The sequence below is a fragment of the Delphinapterus leucas genome, chromosome 19 (assembly GCF_059928025.1).
Source record: "Delphinapterus leucas isolate spDelLeu-1000000601 "Yukka" chromosome 19, BTC_Dleu_Yukka2, whole genome shotgun sequence".
In the NCBI taxonomy this organism is placed as follows: Eukaryota; Metazoa; Chordata; class Mammalia; order Artiodactyla; family Monodontidae; genus Delphinapterus; species Delphinapterus leucas.
In genome coordinates, this window is record NC_143147.1 from 40586465 (window position 1) to 40608290 (window position 21826).

Genomic DNA, 21826 nt, shown 5'->3' on the forward strand with positions numbered 1-21826 from the left:
TTAAAAATAAGGCTTTATAGACGTATTATTACACTGTGGAATCTTCAGAGGCAGAGAAGAGTACAGGAAAAAGGGTCTAGACAGGCTTTGGAAGCTTACAACCTGGGTTCTAATTCCAATGCCACGGCTAGTAGCTTTGACACCTTGAAAAGAGGAAATGTACTTAGGGACTTCCCTGGTGGTCCAGTGGCTAAGACTTCGTGCACCCAATGCAGGGGGCCCGGGTTCCACCCCACCTGCCGCAACTAAAAGATCCTGCACGCGACTGGGCAGCCAAATAAATAAATAAATATTAAAAAAATAAAGGAGTGTACTTAACCCTGTTTCCTCTTTTTGAGAAATGAGGATAACACCACTTTCTTCACAGAATCAAATGAGAGAATGTAGGCAAAGGAAACTACCACTTGGTAGGTGTTGGATGCCTTCCCCCCCCGCCCCCCCCCGCAAACTATTAAATTAGTGTCATCAACAACAAAAGGTGTTCACACTGTGGTATCTTTCAACAGATAAGCACCCTAAAGCAAGGCAGGACAGATACGGAAAACTGAATCCAAGTGGGAACCAACAGCTAGACCTGGAGATGTCTTCGTTCGGTCTTATCCACTTGAGGTTAGGATATCCATACAATGAAGACATTCAGAGTTGGAGAGGGGACAAGTCGAGTGCCCTTTCGACTCCGCGGACTCGACGGGCGGGAACCTGAAATTCTTAATTAGAGCCGGTTGCCATGGCGACAGTCTCTAGGCAGCGTGGGCTGAGCTCTTCGTAGGGCTAGAGGGTGGGCCGTCGCTGGACCCCGCGCGCGCGCCCGCGACCAACTTTCCCTCCAGACCAGAGAGGGGCAGCGCGCTCCGCCCCCGCCCCCGGGCCGCGCACGTCCGGGCTCGGCGACGCGCACGCCTGCGGGAGCCCTCTCCGAGCAACCTAGTGCTGATCGCTCGTGCCGGTGCGGCAGTTAACCGCCCTTGCAGGATCCCGAGGCTCGCGAGCAGCCCCCTCCCCTTCCTGGGCTTCCCCCACCCACTTCCCGGTCGGCTCCGGGGCATGAGCAGCGATGGCCGGCTGCAGCCCCGAGGAGAAAACTTACCGGCGCTTCCTGGAGCTATTCTTGGGCGAGTTTCGCGGACCGTGCGGCGGCGGCGAGCCCGAGCCGGAACCCGAACCCGAGTCGGAGCCCGAGCCCGAGCCCGAACTGGTAGCGGCTGAGGCGCCCGAGGCTTCGGTTGAGGAACCCGGGGAGGAGGCGGCCACTGTAGCCGCGACGGAGGAGGGGGAGCAAGAGCAGGAGCAAGACCCCGAGCCGGAGGAGGAGGTGGTGGCGGCGGAGGGCGAGGAGGAAGAGGCGGCGGCAGCCCGGGGGCAGTCGGCCGTGCCACCGCCGCCGCAGCCCCAGCTGCCGCCGCTGCCCCCGCTCCCGCGGCCGCTGTCGGAGCGCATCACCCGCGAGGAGGTGGAGGGCGAGAGCCTGGACCTGTGCCTGCAGCAGCTCTACAAATAGTTAAGTAGCGGGGCTTGGTTGGGGGGGGGCCCGCTGTCCCCGCCGCGCCGGCCTCGACGCGACTCCCTCGGCCCCTCAAACTGCTCTTTCCGCTCTTCATGCCCCCCCCCCCAACACTGGCGCCTGGCGCGGTTGAAAGCGCCCCCGCTGCTCGGACTTGGGCTGTTGTCTGCGAGCTGCCCACGCCAGCCGCGGCCCCCGCGCCTCCTGCCCGGCCCGGGAGCCGCCCCCCGCGCCCTTCCGCCGGGCCCCGTCCCCTGCTTCCCGCTTCTCCCCTGCCGCCCACTTCTTGCTCCACTTCACACACCCTTTTCCCTTCGTGCCTTGGAAGGTCCTTCCTTCCAGTCTTGAGAGCTCCCTCTTCCCAGCTCTCTTCTTACTCCTGGAGGTTTCTTCCCACCCGGGTCTGTCTTTTCCCAGCCTGAGTCCCGTGTTGTTTGGCGGCGGAGAGAACGCGACTCCTTTCTAGGCAGAGCTGCTAGGTGCCTCCTGCGTAACCGCAACAAAGATGATAATCCCAGCCCCAGATCCACAGGAGGAGAGACTGGAGTAGATTTTCTGTCGGGCTCTCGGTGTTGAAAGTGCAGATGGCTTAATACATGGAAGCCTAGTATCTTCGTCTAACGACATTTGATAACTCACAGTTGAGGGAGGCGGGAAGGAATTGGGAGGGACAAGTGAGCAAAATTTTGCATGCGAGCCTTCAGGTGAAAGACAGTTGTAATTCGTTAAAGTGGAAAAGTCTGGCTGGTTTGATAAAATTGCAATTAGGTGCAGTATTTTCAGTCCATTAAGTAGATGGGGGTAGGGGAGAGAAAGCAGGTGGCTTAGCTACACAGATGAAAGTCTAAAATAGAAAGGTCAAGGCTTTTCCTTTCATCCCAGTTTTTATGGGCTTGAAATAGAAAGTTTACAATTGCTTTTCTTTCTAAATGGAATTGTTCTGAAATAATGACAAAGGAGAATACGAACCAGTTTCCGAGAACACTGGTAAACCTGGGGAGTCTTTCCCTATTCTGATAGTTGTAATGAAAGGTGTTACTCTGTACCCCTCAGAAAGTTTACTACTGCAAGATTCATTGCAGTTAAATTCACTTCTTGGATCTTCTCAAAAACTTAGATTGAGAGAAGGACCTGGAAAGTAAATGTTTTGTCTTTATCCAGCCTAACAGACACCTGATCAAATCACTCTTCCTGTTAAAACAGAGGCTTGTCAGGAGGGAAAAAGTATTTAAATGTCTGCTGTAGAAGTGGACTGTGTTGATGTCCCACACTTTATACTCTATTTAAAATTTAATTTTAAAATACTATCTGGTTACCAAAGTAATAATGCTTTTGGGGAAATGTAAAAGATAAAATGGCATGTAATACCACTACCCAGATATAAACAGTATTAACATCTTAGAGTATTTCTTCCTAGTGTTTGTAAAGTATCATAGAAAAGGGCGTATGAAATGTCATTTTTAATACTATATAAAGACACTTAAGACTTCCTGCTTAAAATGAAATGTTTACCAAAGTGGAAGGATGTATCTCAGCATCAGACTAATTCTATTTTGACAGTTCTTACCTTTACAAATGCAGTTGCAGAATTAAAGAAACACACATTTAAATATTAGAGAAGGTCCATTTTTAAAAAAAGAGTCATTACTTTAGAACAACTTTGAACATGTGGCATTCAAAGTTTTTTAAAAAATGAAATCTATATAAAGATGATGGTAAGTAGATGTGTGTTTTTCCACATGGAAAGGAAGCAAGATTTTCAATACATGTATAAACTAGAAAAGTATTTAAATTATAAAATGGCCATCTAATTGAGAACAGAAGTTTAGATTTGAAGTAAAACTAGCAAAATTAAAGTTGGAAAACATTATTTCACCTTAAATCAGAGATTTCATCATGTATACTGTTTTGTGCAGAAGCTATTAACCTATTTTTATTCAGATATAAAATGGCTGGCTTGTTTTTGTAAAGTATCTTCAAGGTCCTTAACAGATTAAAAACAAACAAACCAACCCCAAAGTCTCACAGTTTAAAAACACATAGTTTTAATGCTTTTATTTTTTATTTTATTATTTATAAAGGAAAATCATATCACTTAGCCACAAGAATCGAGACTGGAACATTGGAGAGATAGATCATTTTCCTGTTCGCTTTATTTTACAGATGAGAGAACTGAGGATCCAGATTCAGAAATGACAAATTATGTACAAATGATTCCAACATTTCCATAATCTCTGAACCTCAGAACCCTCCAACATATTTGAAATGTTGGATTGTCAAATTTCCTAGGAAATACTTTGAAATAATTCTGATTAGGGATATGTTGGAATTGCTAATTTGGAGAAGGTGAAGATTTTTTTTTCCCAAAATATTTTCTCAAATACCCACTCTGTTTATTTTGGGAATTCTTAATATTCTTTAAGAGCTCTGTCATGCTTGTCAAATAGTGCTAAAATTCTTAAATGAAGTTACCTGAAATACATATTCACCAATTTCACAGTTGGGACTAATGTAAGAAGAAAATAACACTGCGTATAATAACAGTTTCATAAGTCTGTAGCGTGTTTTTTTTTGTTAGTATTTTAGAAATATACAGTATGAAACTGCTAAACAGACTGAGGTTCGCTGAAGAAAAAAAGGGTGCTTACCTTCTCAATACTGTTTATGTATACACTGGCTGAAATTTTACTTTTAAAAATATAGTGAATGTTTTTCTCACTATTTTGCTTCTCTCAGAGTTTTTAGAATAAGAACAGCAGATATATTTATCATTCTTCATTTTGGTAAACACAAAGTTTAGGATTAGCTTGAGATAAGCAGTTACTTAGATAAGTAAAGGATCAAGGTTTAAATGGACAAAATATGGTTATAATTAGCAACTTAAAAGTTTTTCAGTGTTTGGGATAGAATTTTGCCGTTAGGCTTCAAAATAGGAAATATGTACTTAGATATTTTTCTGCTAGATATAAACATGTAACATTTTGAAAGGAAAATAATTCAAAATGGTAAAAATCCCCTTGGATGAGAAAGATGTCTGTTGTGGACTATAAATACTTTTTAAAAAAAATTTATTTAATTTATTTATTTTTGGCTGCGTTGGGTCTTCGTTGCTGTGCCTGGGCTTTCTCTAGTTGCTGTGAGCGGGGGCTACTCTTCGTTGTGATGCGCGGGGTTCTCATGCGGTGGCTTCTCGTTGTAGAGTACGGGCTCTAGGCGCACGGACTCTAGGTGCGCAGGCTTCAGTAGTTGTGGCCCACGGGCTCTAGAGCGCAGGCTCAGTAATTGTGGCACACGGCCTTCGTTGCTCTGTGGCATATGGGATCTTCCCAGACCAGGGCTCGAACCTGTGTCCCCTGCATTGGCAGGCAGATTCTTAACCACTGTGACACCAGGGAGCCCCCCTAAATACTTTTTTTAAAGGACCATTTAAACAATTTTGTTTCAACTAATTAAACCTTAAGAATCAATAATAAATTCATGCAATACTTTAGAACTGTATCACTGAATTAGTCTATTACTTGTCAATAAAATATTCCAATGATTTGGAACCTTTAGATGTTAGTATAAAAATTATCTCCTTTACTCCTTTAAACTAAAATGCCCCCCAAGAGATTAAAATAAATACTTTCTAATGATATAATATTAGGATTTCTGAGGTTAATGAATCTCTTTGAAAAGGTGGAGGTGAGATATTTTATAGCTTTGAAATAATTTGCCAATAAAATTTACAGCTGATCTTGTAGCAGATATGAATAACTTTGGCTAGGCTACATGGGTCAATACTGTATTCTGTTTCTCTATATTTTACTGGGGATAAATCTATTTGTTTCAACCCAGAAGAAACAAATACTCTGAAGTCTTTATTAGAGCTATATGTCATTACGTTTTTAGAGCAGTTTTTTCCTCAGTTATTCATTTAGTCTGGGTTGGACTTCTCAAGGGGGGAGACAGATGTCCCGGCAGCCTGACAAAGTTAAGTACTTACAGAAGGTTTACAGTAGTAATGAGGGTGGGCACTTTAAAAATGGCTTGGAAAAGAAAATCATTGTTTATAGATACTAATAATTCAGTTATATTGAGTTATGTGACTCATTAATGACTTTGAGATAGGTTAGAAAACCATTAAGCTTTGTCTATGTATATATATGGAAAAATACATGGATGCAAGTTATACTACTCATTTAGAGTACCTTTTTTTCTTATTAAAAAGTAGTAAGAAGTAGCAAAAAGAAGAAAATAAATACCAACCATTCAGTGTAAGCCATACTTTTCAGGTTTTTCTTCTACCTCTCAGGCTGCCACTTCTCTGTGAGCTTTTAATACTCTGCCTAACCTTTTATATTGGTATTTGGTCCTTGGTCTTTTCTTTCTTTTTAAAAAAAATATTTATGTATTTGGTTGCACTGGCTCTTAGTTGCAGCAGGCGGGCTCCTTAGTTGTGGCACTTGGGCTCCTTAGTTGCAGCTTGCCAGCTCCTTACTTGTGGCAAGTGGGCTCCTTAGTTGCGGCATGCAGGCACCTTAGTTGTGGCATGTGAACTCTTGGTTGCGGCATGCATGTGGGGTCTAGTTCCCTGATCAAGGATGGAACCCGGGCCCCCTGCATTGGGAGCGCGGAGTCTTATCTACTGCGCCACCAGGGAAGTCCTGGTCCTTGGCCTTTTCAAGTGCGGTTGACTTATTTGTATATAGTCAACATCAATCTCTCCCATGATTTTGGTTATTGTAGTTATGCTAATGGCTCCTGACTGTCTCCGTCCCTGCTTTGACTGCTAATTGAATGGCTCTATCTAGATGTCTAAGTATCTTCTCAAACTGTCCAAAACTGAATTTAATCCTCCAACTCCCTCTCTCTCCCCTGCAGAAGACAAAACTAAAACCTAATTCTCTTTTTGGTGGGTTCATCCCTGATTTCTCCTTCTCTCACCCTCACATTCAGTCAAATTTTGCCTTATAAATACCTCATAAATATGTCCTTCACCATCCCCACTGTTATTGTCATCTCTTCCCAGTCTTACTCTTCTCCAATATATTCTCCCCAGTGTAGCCAAAGTGATTCCTCTAGAGTCTAGATTATGTAGATTGACTAATTATCACCCACTGCTTAAACATTTTTACTCTTTCCCTGGAGTTAGCCAAACTGTGAGGTCAAAGGCGCAGTCCTCCAGAAAGCCAGGTCTGCCTGAGGCAGAAGTTTGCAAGGAGTTAGGGTCTAAATACAAAGTTAGAGGGAAGAGTCCACACAAGACCACCCTCACTTCTGACACTGGCTATAAGTTTGGGGTTTCTCAAAAACACCTCCAGATTTGATAATTCACTAGAAAGAACTCGCTGAAAGCTATTATATTAATGGATTATGGTTCATTATAAGGAAAAGATACAAATTAGAACCAGCCAAAGGAAGGGATGCATGAGGTGCTATCTAGAAGGGTTTCAAATGTGAAGCTTCCATTGTCCTCAGCAATGTGTTTCTCTCTCATGGAGTATTGCCAACCCAAGAAGCTCACCTGAGCTGCAGTGTCCAGAGCTTTTATTGGGACTTACTGATTGATTGCTCACATGGTTGAACTTAGTTTCCAGTCTCCCCTCAGGCTGATACCATGTGATCCAAGGGGCCCACCTGAATAACAAGGACAATCCTATTACTTTAGAAATAGGGATTTAGAGGTTACTCCCAGGAGCTGAGGACAAAGGCCAGACCTCTCTTTGGGCAAAGCCAATTATTTACTGTACACCTTCATCACCTATTTCTCCATTGCCCTCCAGATAAAATCCAAACAAAGCTTTATAATCTTATCAGCCTCATCCCTGAATCACTATCCACCCAGTCCATCCCACCTCTAGAAGCTACACTTCAGCTGTTTTAGATTATTAATATATTAGTTTGAATGTGTTGTGTTTGCTCTTACCTCTGCACCTTTGGACATAACATACTATTCCTTCTTCTTGATCTACCATGCTATCCCACCCTCACCTCACCCAGTTCAATCTCTTACCCATTCTTTAGGTCTCCATCTAACATCACTTCCTTTGTTCACCAACCTCGCACTCAAAATGAGTTAGGTGTCTCTTCCACGTCCTCTTACAGAATACCCAGTGCTTATTCCTTTTGTAGCACTTGTTTATTATTTTTTTGTCCACGAATATTTGTATATCTTTTACTTGACTAATGGTCTTCAAAATAAGGTGTACCCAAAATAATCCATTTCAATGAAGGAATAAAATATTAAAATCTTTTTCCTTGTATACAAAATATGAACTTAAGGGAATTCCCTGGCTGACCAGTGGTTAGGACTCAGTACTTTCACTGCCGTGGCCTGGGTTGAGTCCCTGGTGGGGGAACTAAGATATCCTGCAAGACACACGGTGTGGCCAAAAAAAATAATGAAGTTAGGTGCTAGTAATACTTGATATATTGATTGAGGTTGGCAGCTTGTTCTGTATGACAACTGACTTCATGTCAGACATGGTAAATGAGGTATCCTGATGAAGTGCAAGTTTCTTAGCTTAGAAGAGTTGACAGTGGCACCCTTACTCCAATTTTCAGAACATTATGAATTATTTCAGTTTACCTGCTCTGATTAAATTGATTCATTGATTACATTTACTGGTTTTAACAAAATTAGCCCTTACAAAATAGACAGTTGACTTTAAAGATCCCTGCAAAGTGCTCGCTTTGACAGCACATATACTGAAATTGGAGGGATACAGAAGATCAGCATGGCCCTGCACAAAGATGACACACAAATTTGTGAAGTGTTCCTGAGGAGACTGCTGCTCGCCATGGCTGACGAAAAGCCCAAGGAGTCAAGACTGACAACAACGATCATAATAATTTGATGAGGCAGGATGGTTCCGAGGTGCAGTTTAAGATTAAGAGGCACACACCACTTAGTAAACTAATGAGAGCCTATTGTGAGCAACAGGGTTTGTCAATGAGGCAGATCAGATTCCGATTTGATGGGCAGCCAATCAGTGAAACAGACACTCCTGCACAGTTGAAAATGGAGGATGAAGATACAATAGATGTGTTCCAGCAGCAGACAGGAGGTGTCTACTAAAAAGGGAACCTGCTACTTTACTCCAGAATTGTTCCTCCAGACCAAGAAGACATTCTCAATTAGAAAACTGCAATTTGGTTCCATCACATCCTGACTCCTGCTATATAGTTTCTCTATTCTTTCATTTTCCCCTTCTCCATTCCTTTATTGTACATAAACGGTGTACAAGCATATTGCATTTTTTTTAAAGTAAATGGCCAATGGTATGTTTTGATCGACATCAGATGGAGATGGAATGGGGAAAAATACTGGTTCTGTGAAGATACCCCCTTTTCTCCATTAGTGGCATGCCCATCAGCTCTTATCTTTATATTCCAGTAAGTTATTTTGCTCTCACTGTTTAACAAAAAAAGAACAACATAAAAATTCTTGCATACCTTGTTCGATTGGAGAATTTTAATGTTTTTCATTTATCATTGTAAAACAAAGGACAATTTTACAACTTCTTTGTATGTAGCTGTTACATGTTACATGTTACAATCTGTCTTTAAATAGGGATAAATTACTCTAAAAGAAATGAATCCTAGGTAGTTTTCCCTTCAAGTCAAGTTTAAATAAACTTCTTGTTTAAAATGAAAAAAAAAGATTCCTGCAAAGAAATCATGGGTTGAACATAATATTTGTAATGCAAATGTAAAAAGGAACAAAACTTAAGAGCCTATATTTCTCCCATCTTTACTTATATTAGACTTATTTAAAGGTGATTATATTTGATGAGAAATCCACAAAAATGGAACTATTAAGTAGATTATGTGGAATACACCTTACTCAAAGAAATACTAGTATATTGCTGGTGAGAGTGGTGTGTATGCATGGGTGTGTATGTATGGAATTTGTATTTGTATATATACACACATGAGAAATGCGTATCTACATTTGGGGTGGGGGTATTCATGATGCTCCAAATTTTTTTTTTATTCTTTTTTTTTTAACATCTTTATTGGAGTCTAATTGCTTTACATTGTTGTATTAGTTTCTGCTGTATAACAAAGTGAATCAGCTATACATATACATATATCCCCATATCTCCTCCCTCTTGCGTCTCCCTCCCACCCTCCCTATCCCACCCCTCTAGGTGGTCACAAAGCACCGAGCTGATCTCCCTGTCTCCCTTTGCTATGCGGCTGCTTCCCACTAGCTATCTGTTTTACATTTGGTAGTGTATATATGTCAGTGCCACTCTCTCACTTCGTCCCAGCTTACCGTTCCCCCTCCCTGTGTCCTCAGATCCATTCTCTATGTCTGTGTCTTTATTCCTGTCCTGCCCCTAGGTTCTTTAGAACCTTTTTTTTTTTTTTTAGATTCCATATATATGTGTTAGCGTACGGTATTTGTTTTCTCTTTCTGACTTACTTTACTCTGTATGACAGACTCTAGGTCCATCCACCTCGCTACAAATAACTCAATTTCGTTTCTTTTTATGGTTGAGTAATATTCCATTGTATATATGTGCCACATCTTCTTTATCCATTCATCTGTCAATGACACTGAGGTTGTTTTTGTGTCCTGGCTATCGTAAACAGAGCTGCAATGAACATTGTGGTACATGACTTTTTTTTTTTTTTTTTTTTTTTTTGCGGTACGTGGGCCTCTCACTGTTGTGGCCTCTCCCGTTGCGGAGCACAGGCTCTGGACGTGCAGGCTCAGTGGCCATAACTTACGGACTCAGCCGCTCCGCGGCATGTGGGATCTTCCTGGACTGGGGCACAAACCCGTGTCCCCTGCATCGGCAGGCGGACTCTGAACCACAGCGCCACCAGGGAAGCCCCATGACTCTTTTTGAGTTATCATTTTCTCAGGGTATATGCCCAGTAGTGGGATTGCTGTGTCGTATGGTAGTTCTATTTTTAGTTTTTTAAGGAACCTCCATACTGTTCTCCATAGCGGCTGTATCAATTTACATTCCCACCAACAGTACAAGAGGGTTCCCTTTTCTCCACACCCTCTCCAGCATTTATTGTTTCTAGATTTTTTGATGATGGACATTCTGACTGGTGTGAGGTGTTACCTCACTGTAGTTTTGATTTGCATTTCTCTAATGATTAGTGATGTTGAGCATCCTTTCATGTGTTGGTTGGCAACCTGTATATCTTCTTTGGAGAAGTGTCTATTTAGGTCTTCTGCCCATTTTTGGATTGGGTTGTTTGTTTTTTTGATATTGAGCTGCATGAGCTGCTTGTAAATTTTAGAGATTAATCTTTTGTCAGTTGCTTCATTTGCAAATATTTTCTCTCATTCTGAGGGTTGTCTTTTCGTCTTGTTTATGGTTCCTCCAAATTTTTTTGATAGAGTGCTTGAGCAAGTGTTTGGAGACAGTTGCATCAGATTATAAGCTACATGTTTGCCATCACATCCCTAGGTCATTAATGACAGGGACATATACAACACACAATAAATATTTGCTGATCCAATGAATGAGCCAAGAGATTAAAAATAAGATATTATTGTTACTACATTAAACTGCTTTTTAAAAAACTTAGTAAATTTTGTGATTCTCATATTTTTAAAACTTTTTATTATAGATTTAAAGTATATAAAAAATAGTGTCCTTACCACCCAGCCTCAGCAATGATGAATTTGTGGCCAATCTTTTTTCATCTATATCTTCACACATATCACCCTACCTCCCATTATTTATATTCTGTGTAATTTTTAAATGAATACACAGTAATTTGATCACAATTCTATTAAACATTTTAGGTGTTACCAGTTTTTGGTTGCTCTAAGAATATTTTGATGGTCATCCTTTGAGCACACCTTTGGTTTTCTTAGAGTGTATTTATATATAGTATATAGTGTTGGGATTACATTAAATATATTCACATATTTAAGGCTTTTGGTACATAGTTTTTAAGTGTCTTCTAACAAGGTTTTACTAGTTTACTCTCTAAGCAGCTATATATAAGAAAAAGATTATTGGTGTTATGAAATGATTTAAACATTTAGAAAATAACAGAAAATAATAAAAATATCCATATACCCACCATTCAGTTTCAACAAATTGTTTAAGATTATTTTGAGGAAATAAAACATTTCATAAGGAATTGAAGACTTTGTTGTCACTGTCTTCTATGAACCCATTCCCTTTTCTTTCTTTCCAGAGGTAATCTGGGAGTTTGGGGAATGTATCCTTCTGCTCTATATTTTTACTACACACATATTTGTATGGTCAGTATATGGTGGGCTTTTTTTGTTTTTGTTTTTATAAGTAGCTATCTTGAGACTGACCTTTTTAAAAAAGATTTATTCATATTGATACACATAGATATAGTTTTTTCATTTTAGCTACTATATAGCATTCTATATGAGTGTATTTTATTTATCCAGTTTCCCATTGATGGACAGTTGAGTTGTTTCTAATTTTTGCATGTTATGCACTATAATGGTTAAAAATAGCTGCTCTAGTGGGTAAATCCTGAAATCTCAAAAGCTTAACATAATGTTTATTTCTTGCTCATAGAGTACCTTCAATGAAGAAGGTGCTGTGTTCTATGGAGTGATTAAGGGACTCAGGCTAATAGAGAGTCTGTCGTCTTCAATTTGTGGTTTCCAAGGTTGCTCTAGGCATCAAAATATATCCAGCAAACGTAAGAGTGGAGAATGGTATTGGAGGTTTTTAGGGGCCAGTCCTTGGAAGTGTCATATATAATTTTGTTCACTTTCCATTGACTAGAATTCCAGTCAAGTGACACCACCTAGGGCCCACAGTTCCCAGCAAACAAGACTGGGAAATGTAGTCACTGGCTTGACAGTTAAGAAACAACTTCATACTACGTAGAAAAAAAACACATAACTTTGGTGGATAGCTGGTATTCTCTGCTTTACAAATAATTCTACAGTTTGGACATGTCTCCTTGTGCATGTGTTCATAGATTTCTTGAGTATATACGTAGAAATGGAATTGTCAGATTGAAGTTACATACACTTTTACTTTGTTAGATATTGACAGATAACTTTGTCCAACAGCACTGTATGAGAGGTCTGGTTTCTCCATGTTCTCACTAATATTTGAATTGCAGTACTGCTTGTCTTGTATTTCTACACAGCTGTGTGCCATTAATGCCACTGAACTCTGTTGGAAAGAGCAGAATACTTATAGGTGACTGTGGCCTTGGTTTAGGGCATTTTGGAGGAGGACACTTGCCTAAAAGTCTAGACCAGTGCTGTCCAATAGAAACATAATTGAGCCACATATATAACTTAAAATTTTCTATTAACCACATTTTAAAAATGGAAAGTGAATTTAGTTTAATAATTTATTTTATTTAACCCAGTGTATCTAAATATGTTATCATTTAAACATGTGATCAGTATTAAAATATTATTGAGATATTTTTCATTTTTTATAGCAGTTTTCAAAATCCTGTTTGTATCTTACACGTAAAGCAGATCTCAATTGGAATATCCCATTTAAAATATTCAGTAGCCACTTGCGGCTAGTGGCTACCATATTGAATGGCACAGGTTTAGATTTAATAACAAAAATTTTAATTCTGTAACACATATCTGACATTTAATTTCAAAGTCATATTCATTTATTTATTTAATATTTATTTATTTATTTGGTTGCCCCGGGTCTTAGTTGCGGCAGGCAGCCTCCTTAGTTGCAGCTCCAGGGCTCCTTAGTTGCAGCTCACTGGCTACTTAGTTGAGGTATGCAAATCTTAGTTGTGGCATGCATGTGAGATCTAGTTCTCTGACCAAGGATTGAACCCAGGCCTCCTGTATTGGGGGTGCGGAGTCTTATTCACTGTGCCACCAGGAAAGTCCCTCAAACTCATATTTAAATGGATGCTCACTCCACCCAATTCATATTTATCTAGCCTTTAGAGAAATAGCAAGCTGAATTTGTTTTTCCTAGATTTCTTTCTGTGACTAGAGAACTATACACAAACACACACACACACACACACACACACACACACAAGAGCTTTTATTTATTTATTTTGGCCATGCTGTATGGCATGCAGAATCTTAGTTCTGTGACCAGGGATCGGACCCATGCCTCCTGCAGTGGAAATGCAGAGTCCTAATAGCCACTGGACTGCCAGGGAAGTCCGGAGAATAATATGATTTAGATTTAGATTATTGAATTGTTAATTTCTCCTCACATAGTTTATAGTGTGGTAGTTTTCTATTGCTGTGTAACATGCTACTGAAACTTAGTGGCTTAAAACAACATCCATTTATTATCTTACAGTTTTGTAGGTCAGAAGTCTGTTAATGTTCAGCTGGGTTCTCTGCTTAAGGTCTCGAGTCAAGGCTGAAGTCAAAGTGTTGGCCAGGCTGGACTCTCATCTGGAGACTCAGGGGAAGACTCCACTTCCCAGCCCATTCAGGTTGTTAACAGTCTAGATCTTTGTTATAGATCTGAGGTTCCCCTTTCCTTGCTGGCTGTGGGGTGGTGATGAGGTGGGCTGATTATCTATTGATAGAAACCACCCACTTTCCTTCTCATATGGCCCTCTCTATCTTCATACCAGCAGTGGCACATGCTTCCTCATGCTTCAGTCTCTCTGGCTTCCCCTTTCTCAATCAGAGAAAGCTCTATGCTTGTAAGGGCTCATGTGATTAGATCAGGTCCACCAAGATAATCTCCCTCTCTTAAGATCAACTTGCCATATAGTATAACACAATCACAGGAGTGATATCAAATTAGTATTCACAGATTTTAGTGAGCATCTTTGGGAGAGCATTTTAGTAATTCTTTGTGCTACAGTAGAGAAAGAAGATGGAAGAACATTTTAATTATTTTGTTTAGAGGTCTTTTAATTTCACTTCTAAATGAAAGAAAAATACTTCTCCTGTTTCTTTTTGTCTCTACTCCCAACAGTATGGTCCAAGCTTCCATCACCTCTTGGCTGGCTGTAGCAGTACTCCTAACTGCTATTGCTTGTTCCACGTTTCCCTCCCTTCAGTCAGTTTTCCGTATAACAGTTATCTGGGTCTCACCTTGCTCAGCCACTATGCTTTAGTCACAGTGGTCTTGATTTAGTTCCCAGAAACTGCCATGCTCTGTCCTGCCTCAGGGACTCTGTATTTTTGTTTTGTTTGCCCAAGCACCTTGCCCCCTTCTCTACAACTGTCCAACTCAACCATTAGGTCTTATCTTAAATATCTCTTTCTCATAGAGGTGTTTCTCTACCTGTGGTCTAAATTAAGTCTTGGTTTTTGGTTTCCATGGTATCCTTTACTTTTTCTCTATATCCACTTATAATTTATACATATATGTATTCATGTGTTAGTTATTTGATGTCTCTGTCCCACACTGAGGGCAACAGATAAAGAATGTTTTGTTTACCTTTGTGTATCCAGCACCTAGTACAGGTCCTGGCACATAGTAGGCACTCATTAAATATTTATTGAATAAATGAATGAATCTTCAACTTTTTCTCTGCGCGGTCCAGGTTGTTTCCTTTCTAGATTTTTATAGGCCTATTCTCATTACCTTCTTTCTCTTTGTTATTATTTTCTTCCTTTGCTCTACTCTGAATGGTGGAGGAACGTGGCTTCCTGTTTTATGTTATTGTTGGTATGTATTAACATTTTCAAGTAGTGGCAGAAATATGTTTGCAGGTTTTTTTTGTGTGTGTGTGGTACGCGGGCCTGTCACTGTTGTGGCCTCTCCCCTTGCGGAGCACAGGCTCCGGACGCGCAGGCTCAGTGGCCATGGCTCACCGGCCTAGCCGCTCCGCGGCATGTGGGATCTTCCTGGACCAGGGCACGAACCTGTGTCCCCTGCATCGGCAGGCGGACTCTCAACCACTGCGCCACCAGGGAAGCCCTGCAGTTTTTATTACTGGTTAACATTCCACAATTTTGTAAATGAAAATTTTTGTGGGCTTAGGAGAGTAGTCTTATGTAAATTCTTTGAGAATATTGTGAACAATGACAATTTTGAAGCATAATAATACTTTGTAGAGAGTAATGAGCTAGTTAAAAGGTTGAGAGTATTCTTAATTCCTTGTGTGTATTTTCACTTAAGATTTTACCTTCTGGTGTATAGCTCGGAGGAAAACCAGTCCATTACTTCCTATCTTAGTTTAAGTCATCAAAGAAAAAGAACCAAAAGGCTTTAACACAACACTGTAAATCAACTATACTTCAATAAAAAAAAATAAATTAAAAAAAAAAGAACCAAAAGACTAATCTGCTGGGTTAGAAATAGCAAAGATAAGTTTTTTCCTGGTGACTTGATTTCATAATGAATTATAAGATTCCTACAGAAACATTACAGTTTTTGTCTTTTATAGATTTGAAGCATTTGACCTGCTTCTACCACAAGGCACAGCCTCTGATCTTTGATATTTATTCACATTTTTCTACTTTGTGAATCTAAAAAACTAAAATAAAAACCGGTTTTTAATAAGCTTGTTTCTTGAGAAGTATATTGTGCTACAGCCAGTTTTCACATTTGCATATAAAAATAAGCAACAAAAATGTAATGCTTTTAAGTTGATATATATATATATATTATTTATAAAATTGTCTTTGAGGCGTGTGGTATGTAAAATTCTTTCTTAGGCTAAAACTCTAGAGGGCAAGAATCATGCTCTAAACATGTTCTTCATTGAACCTAACAAGTTATCACATAAATATGAGAGGTGATAGTCATTAAATCAGGCTATCACTGCTTTTGCAATAGGAATGACCTCTGAAGTTTTGGAATTTGATTTCCGGCAACACTGAATATTTATTAGTTCATATAGTCTTGGTTTAGGCAGCTTATAAATAACCTCATATATTACTTAGAAGGAGACTTGTATTATTCACAGTCTACTTATACAATCAGAGGAACATAAATATTTTCAGTTTTTCAAGGTCATATGGAAAGTTAACTGTGCATCTAAAAATAATTTTCAATTTTTTAAGGCAGATAAATACAACTTTGCATGTAAATACCCTTTACCAGGGTAGTCTCTAATCATAAATATCTTTCTATAAGACTTGGTTAGCAGTGTGAACCAGAGGTTTACACCTCTGCACCTGAAATAATAATTGTAGAGCTAGTAGTAGTAAGCTGCTCCTGTTTCTTTTGTTGCTACTACATTTATTGAGAGCTTGCTCAGGCACTGTTTTATATTTAACACCTCAAGTAATCCTTGAAAAAACTGTTTGATGTTAGGTTCTATTATTAGCCCATTTTGCAGATGTGAAGGCCAAGGCACAGAAAGTTTAAAGAACTCAAGTTTCCACCATCAGTGGTGTCACTAGGACATGAACACAGGCAGACTGATTCCAGGGGTTATAGCTATAAAGTTCATTTTATAATTTTCATGCTATGTTAGAAACATGTTTCTATAGGGAAAAATCATAGTGAAGATGCAGTTCAATTGTTTGAATTTTGAGCACTGCCATTTCTGAGTTTAGGCTCTTATTTCTTTCCTTGATTACTTTGGTAGCCTCCTAACTAATGTGCCTGCCGTTAGTCTCTTTTCCCTCTAATCTAGGCTCCCTGGGTTTTCTGACATAATTGAATTTTCTCTAAAGATACCAAATTATTTCTTGCCTCTCTGCCTTTGTAGATGCTATTTCTTCCTCATGGAACATCACTTTCTTGGCTAACTATAACCTACCTTTTGAGGGAGAGAAGGTGGTTGGATTTTTACTATCTTCAACCATAAAGTGCTATAGCATTAACTATAAATAAAGAACATACTAAGGTTTTTGCATCAAATATTCTTCTGAACTCTGGCCTCTAATGAAAGACAAGAAAAAACTAAAAATTCATGCTGCTTATTGAAAACACAGTTGAAATCCAGAAATTCATTAAACAATAGACTGACAGAAAGTTCACAACTTGGTATATAGCTCATAAGGTGCCTGGAGATTATTTTTTTCCATTTTGTACTTGACTAATCCTGTAATCTATTTCGATTTTTTTTTTTTGCGGTACGCGGGCCTCTCACTGCTGTGGCCTCTCCCGTTGTGGAGCACAGGCTCTGGACGCACAGGCCCAGTGGCCATGGCTCACGGGCCCAGCCGCTCTGCGGCATGTGGGACCCTCCCGGACTGGGGCACGAACCCATGTCCCCTGCATCGGCAGGCGGACTCCCAACCACTGCGCCACCAGGGAAGCCCTATTTCGATTTTTTAACTTCGGTATTAATTGTTGAAGTAGCCAGAGACACCTATTTTCTATAGATTTTTAATGCCTAATATAATAGCCATCTACTCAACGCAGTGTTTCTTGGAAAGAAATCTTTAAAAATTTTTTTAAATTAAATATAAAGAGAAGTATTCTTTTGTTCAATTAGTTTGCAATCTATATTAATGTCATATATTCAGTATGTTATCTTTTAGAAGCCAGTAAAATACATACTGGTCATTAATAAGCAGTGGATTATAGATTAATATAAAGCAGTGATCACTTATATTCTAGAAGTGTATTCCCGTCATTGGGTCCTTATGCTGTAACATAGTTTTGGAACCATTATCATTGTAAAATCATTATTTCTTTGCATAATGCACTCGAGTGGCTCAAAATAAAGACTGTCCTTTAGTCAGAATTCCATTTTATATATTAAAATATCCAGTTTATGTTCAACATATGCATGATATTAAAGTAAAACTATCCTTGACTCTCAAGGAGAGGAGGAAATAGGACAAGTGATATCACCTTCTGATGTAGGTCTGTACAAATATATTGAAGAAGTGCACAGGCGCGCAGGTCCAGCGAGTGCAGGCGCAAAAAGGGCGCAGCTGGGTGTCTGGCTTGCGGGTGTCCGAGCTGCTGCGGCCGGAGAGGAGTGGCCGGAAGTGCTTGAATATCCACATTTCAGTTTCTGCACCTATCAAGAGTTTTAATTCGCCATGGATAATCTGTTAGCAGAAGAAATTCAGCTGAGGGCTAACCAGGTTACTGATGAGTCTCTGGAAAGTACAAGGAGAATCCTGGGTTGAGCCACTGAGTCTCAGGATGCAGGAATCAAGACTATCACTATGCCGGATGAACAAGGGGAACAACTAAAATGCAAAGAAGAAGGCATGGACCAAATAAAGACATGAGAGAAGCAGAGAAGACTTTAACAGAACTAAACAAGTGCTGTGGCTTTTGTCTATGCCCATGTAATAGGACAAAGAACTTTTGAGTCTAGTAAAGCCTATAAGGCAACATGGGGAGATGTTGGAGACAACTCTACTAGCAATGTAGTATCTAAGAAGCCAGGCCGAGTGACAAATGGTCAGCCTCAGCAAGCAACCACAGCAGCAGCCAGCGGCTGATACATTAAATGTATGACAAATGATGCCAGGGAAGACGAAATAGAAGAGAACCTGACTCAAGTGGGTAGTATCCTAGGAAATCTAAAAAACATGGCCCTGGACATAGGCAATGAGATTGAGGCTCAAAATCGACAAATAGAATGGATCACAGAAAAGGCTGACACCAACAAAGATCATATTGACAATGCCAATGCCAGAGCAAAGAAACATATTGACAGCTAAAGCTACTGCTGTACTTTATCATTTATTCACCTCCCTAGCTCCTCCTTCAAAGCCATTACCTTTCCAGAGTTTGAAATTTTGGTTCCACACTCTTCTAATCCGGAGATGATGTGGAAGAAGATCTAGGCGTAACAGCCCCCCTATTCTTTTATTTTCTCTTTTTCCCTTGAGGGTAGGCTGCTGCTTAGTTTTCCTTCTAGTATTTTCTTTCTTGGTCCATACTCTTAGGTTGGTTTTCATACATCATGTATAGTGTTATTTTTCATTCTCTCCATTTACTTAGCAGGTTCTCCTGCTTTCACAATTTGGAAGCATTGCCAAAGGCAGTCATGTAAAAGGCAGTGGGGGCAGGCACAAGGAGGAAAGGCAAGTGGTAAGAAGTTGTTACCTCAGTAAAATCTGCAGACCCTAAAGCCAAAAGTTGCATAACCACAGTGAAGATCTAGTTGGGTTTAATTTCTATTTAAGTTGCAGTTATTGCCAATTTAGGCCAATGCTTGGTTTTGGAGCCTGTATATACAATATTTTTGTTATACATCACAACTTTGCAACCAATGCTTCAAAAAGGAATAGAATGAGTTTTCTTAAAGTGAGCTTAATTTCTGAACTCCTGGTGATTCATCTATGTACATAGATTCTATGATCCCATTTCATATTGCACCATATAGAAACACATGGTATAAATGAATGGCTTTTTATTTTCATATTATTAGTAGTATCATGGTCCCATTACAGGCCTATTAACCTCATAAATTTGTTATTAGTCTTTGAAGAAAAAATATGTAAATATGTGTATATAATATGAGAATTTCTCTCAACAGCAGGGCTTAAAATTTTTTGGAAAAGTTGGACAAAGTACATCACGTGAATTCAGATTTACCTCAATGCCAAGAATTATGTTTGGATAGGAAAAAAGAAACTTGTTGTGATCTCAGGTAGAAAATAGTTAGATTGCTTTGAGTTTTATGTAGCTTTAAACTGTTTTTAAAACTAGAATTTATTCTGTTTAACTAAAAATGATTCAGAAAATTATGTCTTTAGTTTACTTATTGATGATTGCACTGTGATTCTCTTAGCCTTTTGTATTCAACTTCCAGAATCACATTTGTTTAGATCCTGAACAGTGTTATAAGAATCTGATTGGTATTTGTCACCTTTATTTAAAAACTAGCTTCTGCACACTTCAAAGCTATTAATGTCGACTGGTTTCACCAGTAACCACTGCTTGATCCTTACAATTAAATTTTGTGACTAAAAAAAAAAAAAATGTATATATATATATATATATGTATAAGATCAAAATACATTGAAAATCAAGTATAAAATAAAAGCATTCTCTCAGAATGAGGCCTTATAAATACCCAAACCAATTAAACATTACAGTGGAAAAGTTCATTAAATATTACATTAAGTAATTAGTAATTTTTATATTCCTACATAGGTCAAAATTACCAAACCATGAAACTGAATTTCTTCTCATTTCCCCAAGGATTATGAAAGAGATTTTAATTAAGCTTTGCTATGTTAAGAATTTCCTTGATTTTAGAAAGCTGTTTGTATGTTACTACAGCTTTTCTAAGTGACTGTCTACATAAAGATAACCTTATGTGTGGCTTGGTAATTTTGTGGTTAATGTATACCATGAAAAAGTTATTATAGGAATTCAATTCATGAAGCATATATGATCAGCTATGTTCAAGCAAGATATTGAATTATTTGGTATTTTGTAATATGTATAATTAGTAGTAAATCCTAAAAAGAATATGATTAGAGTTAAAGACAGTGTCCTTTCGTGAAACTAATGTTAATGGCGTTTGTTTTCTTATTCACTTGTTTTTCACCTCATTATAGAAAGGATTTCAAGTGGCAGATTAATTTTACTATAATGGGAGTAATTATTTAGTCATCAACAAAAGTTGTGTCTACCATATGCTAAGCATTGTGGTAAATGCTGCTTATACAGAAATAAAATACATGTTCCTTTCCTCAAGAAGTGTGTGGTTTAGAGAAAAAGTCAGAAAAGTTAACCAGCAAGTACAGTACAATGTGAGTACAATAAAAATTATTATTAACTCTGATATGTAGGAGGTGATATACTAAGCGCATTACATTGTTATTCTCTATTTTTAAATCAGGAAATTAATATTTAGCAACATTAGTTAACTCATCTAAGGTCACACAGTAAGTGGTAGAGTCAGAATTTGAACTCAGATGTGTCTGACTCCAAAGCTTTTTATCTTGCTGCCTCTCTATACTGGTAAGAGTTAAGACAGAGTGATGCAGAGGATTTATGGGGACCGTGAGGTGGGGGTGTGCCAATGTAGGCTATTAGGTTCTGGAAGAGGATGCTTAAATTGAGTTTAAAAGACTAAATAGGAATTAGCCAAGAGGAAGAGGGAGCTGAAAAGCTTTCCAACGGAGATACTAACTTGTGCAAAGGCATAGAGGTGAGAAAGCATAGCCCATTTGGGGCTTGTAAGCCCTTATTTCTCTGAATAAAGGAGAGTAAACCTGCAAAAAAAAAACTGGAGAAATAACCCCCAAATCATTCATTAATTCATTTATTCAGTCAGTATTGGGCACTGTAGACTCTATTCACTGCATCTCTGGGATGATATTGGAATTTCTAAAACTACAAGTCATAGAAATGCCACTAATGTTAACAAAATGCCACATAATCAGGAAAGAGAAGAACTTTATGCTCTTCTGTCCTCTAATTTGTTTTATTTGGCTTTTAGAACAATGGTTTCTAAATTGTAAAATCTCTCTCTCTCTCTCTCTCTCTCTTTTTTTCTGATCATTTCTCTCATCATACTACC

At 39.1% G+C, this 21826-nt stretch overlaps 1 protein-coding gene, 1 non-coding gene and 2 pseudogenes across 3 annotated transcripts in view; all 4 read left to right on the plus strand.

Moving 5' to 3' along the window:
• Nucleotides 1-696: 696 nt before the first annotated feature.
• The window catches only part of PPM1E (protein phosphatase, Mg2+/Mn2+ dependent 1E), a 190321-nt gene continuing 169191 nt past the window's right edge, over nucleotides 697-21826 (plus strand). The window contains exon 1 of one of the 2 annotated variants that reach the window (XM_089900920.1): nucleotides 697-1497. In XM_089900920.1, the coding sequence (XP_089757046.1) occupies nucleotides 1055-1497 (443 nt within the window). In that variant the 5' untranslated portion in view covers nucleotides 697-1054. The remainder of the gene's footprint in view (nucleotides 1498-21826) is intronic. The other variant, XM_022552711.2, reaches the window with a different exon arrangement.
• LOC111163751 (small ubiquitin-related modifier 2 pseudogene) lies at nucleotides 7851-8561 on the plus strand (annotated as a pseudogene).
• On the plus strand, nucleotides 8168-8271 carry LOC115803553 (U6 spliceosomal RNA). The gene has a single exon (XR_004024290.2). It is a non-coding gene; the product is annotated as a U6 spliceosomal RNA (small nuclear RNA).
• LOC149746738 (synaptosomal-associated protein 23 pseudogene) lies at nucleotides 18375-21773 on the plus strand (annotated as a pseudogene).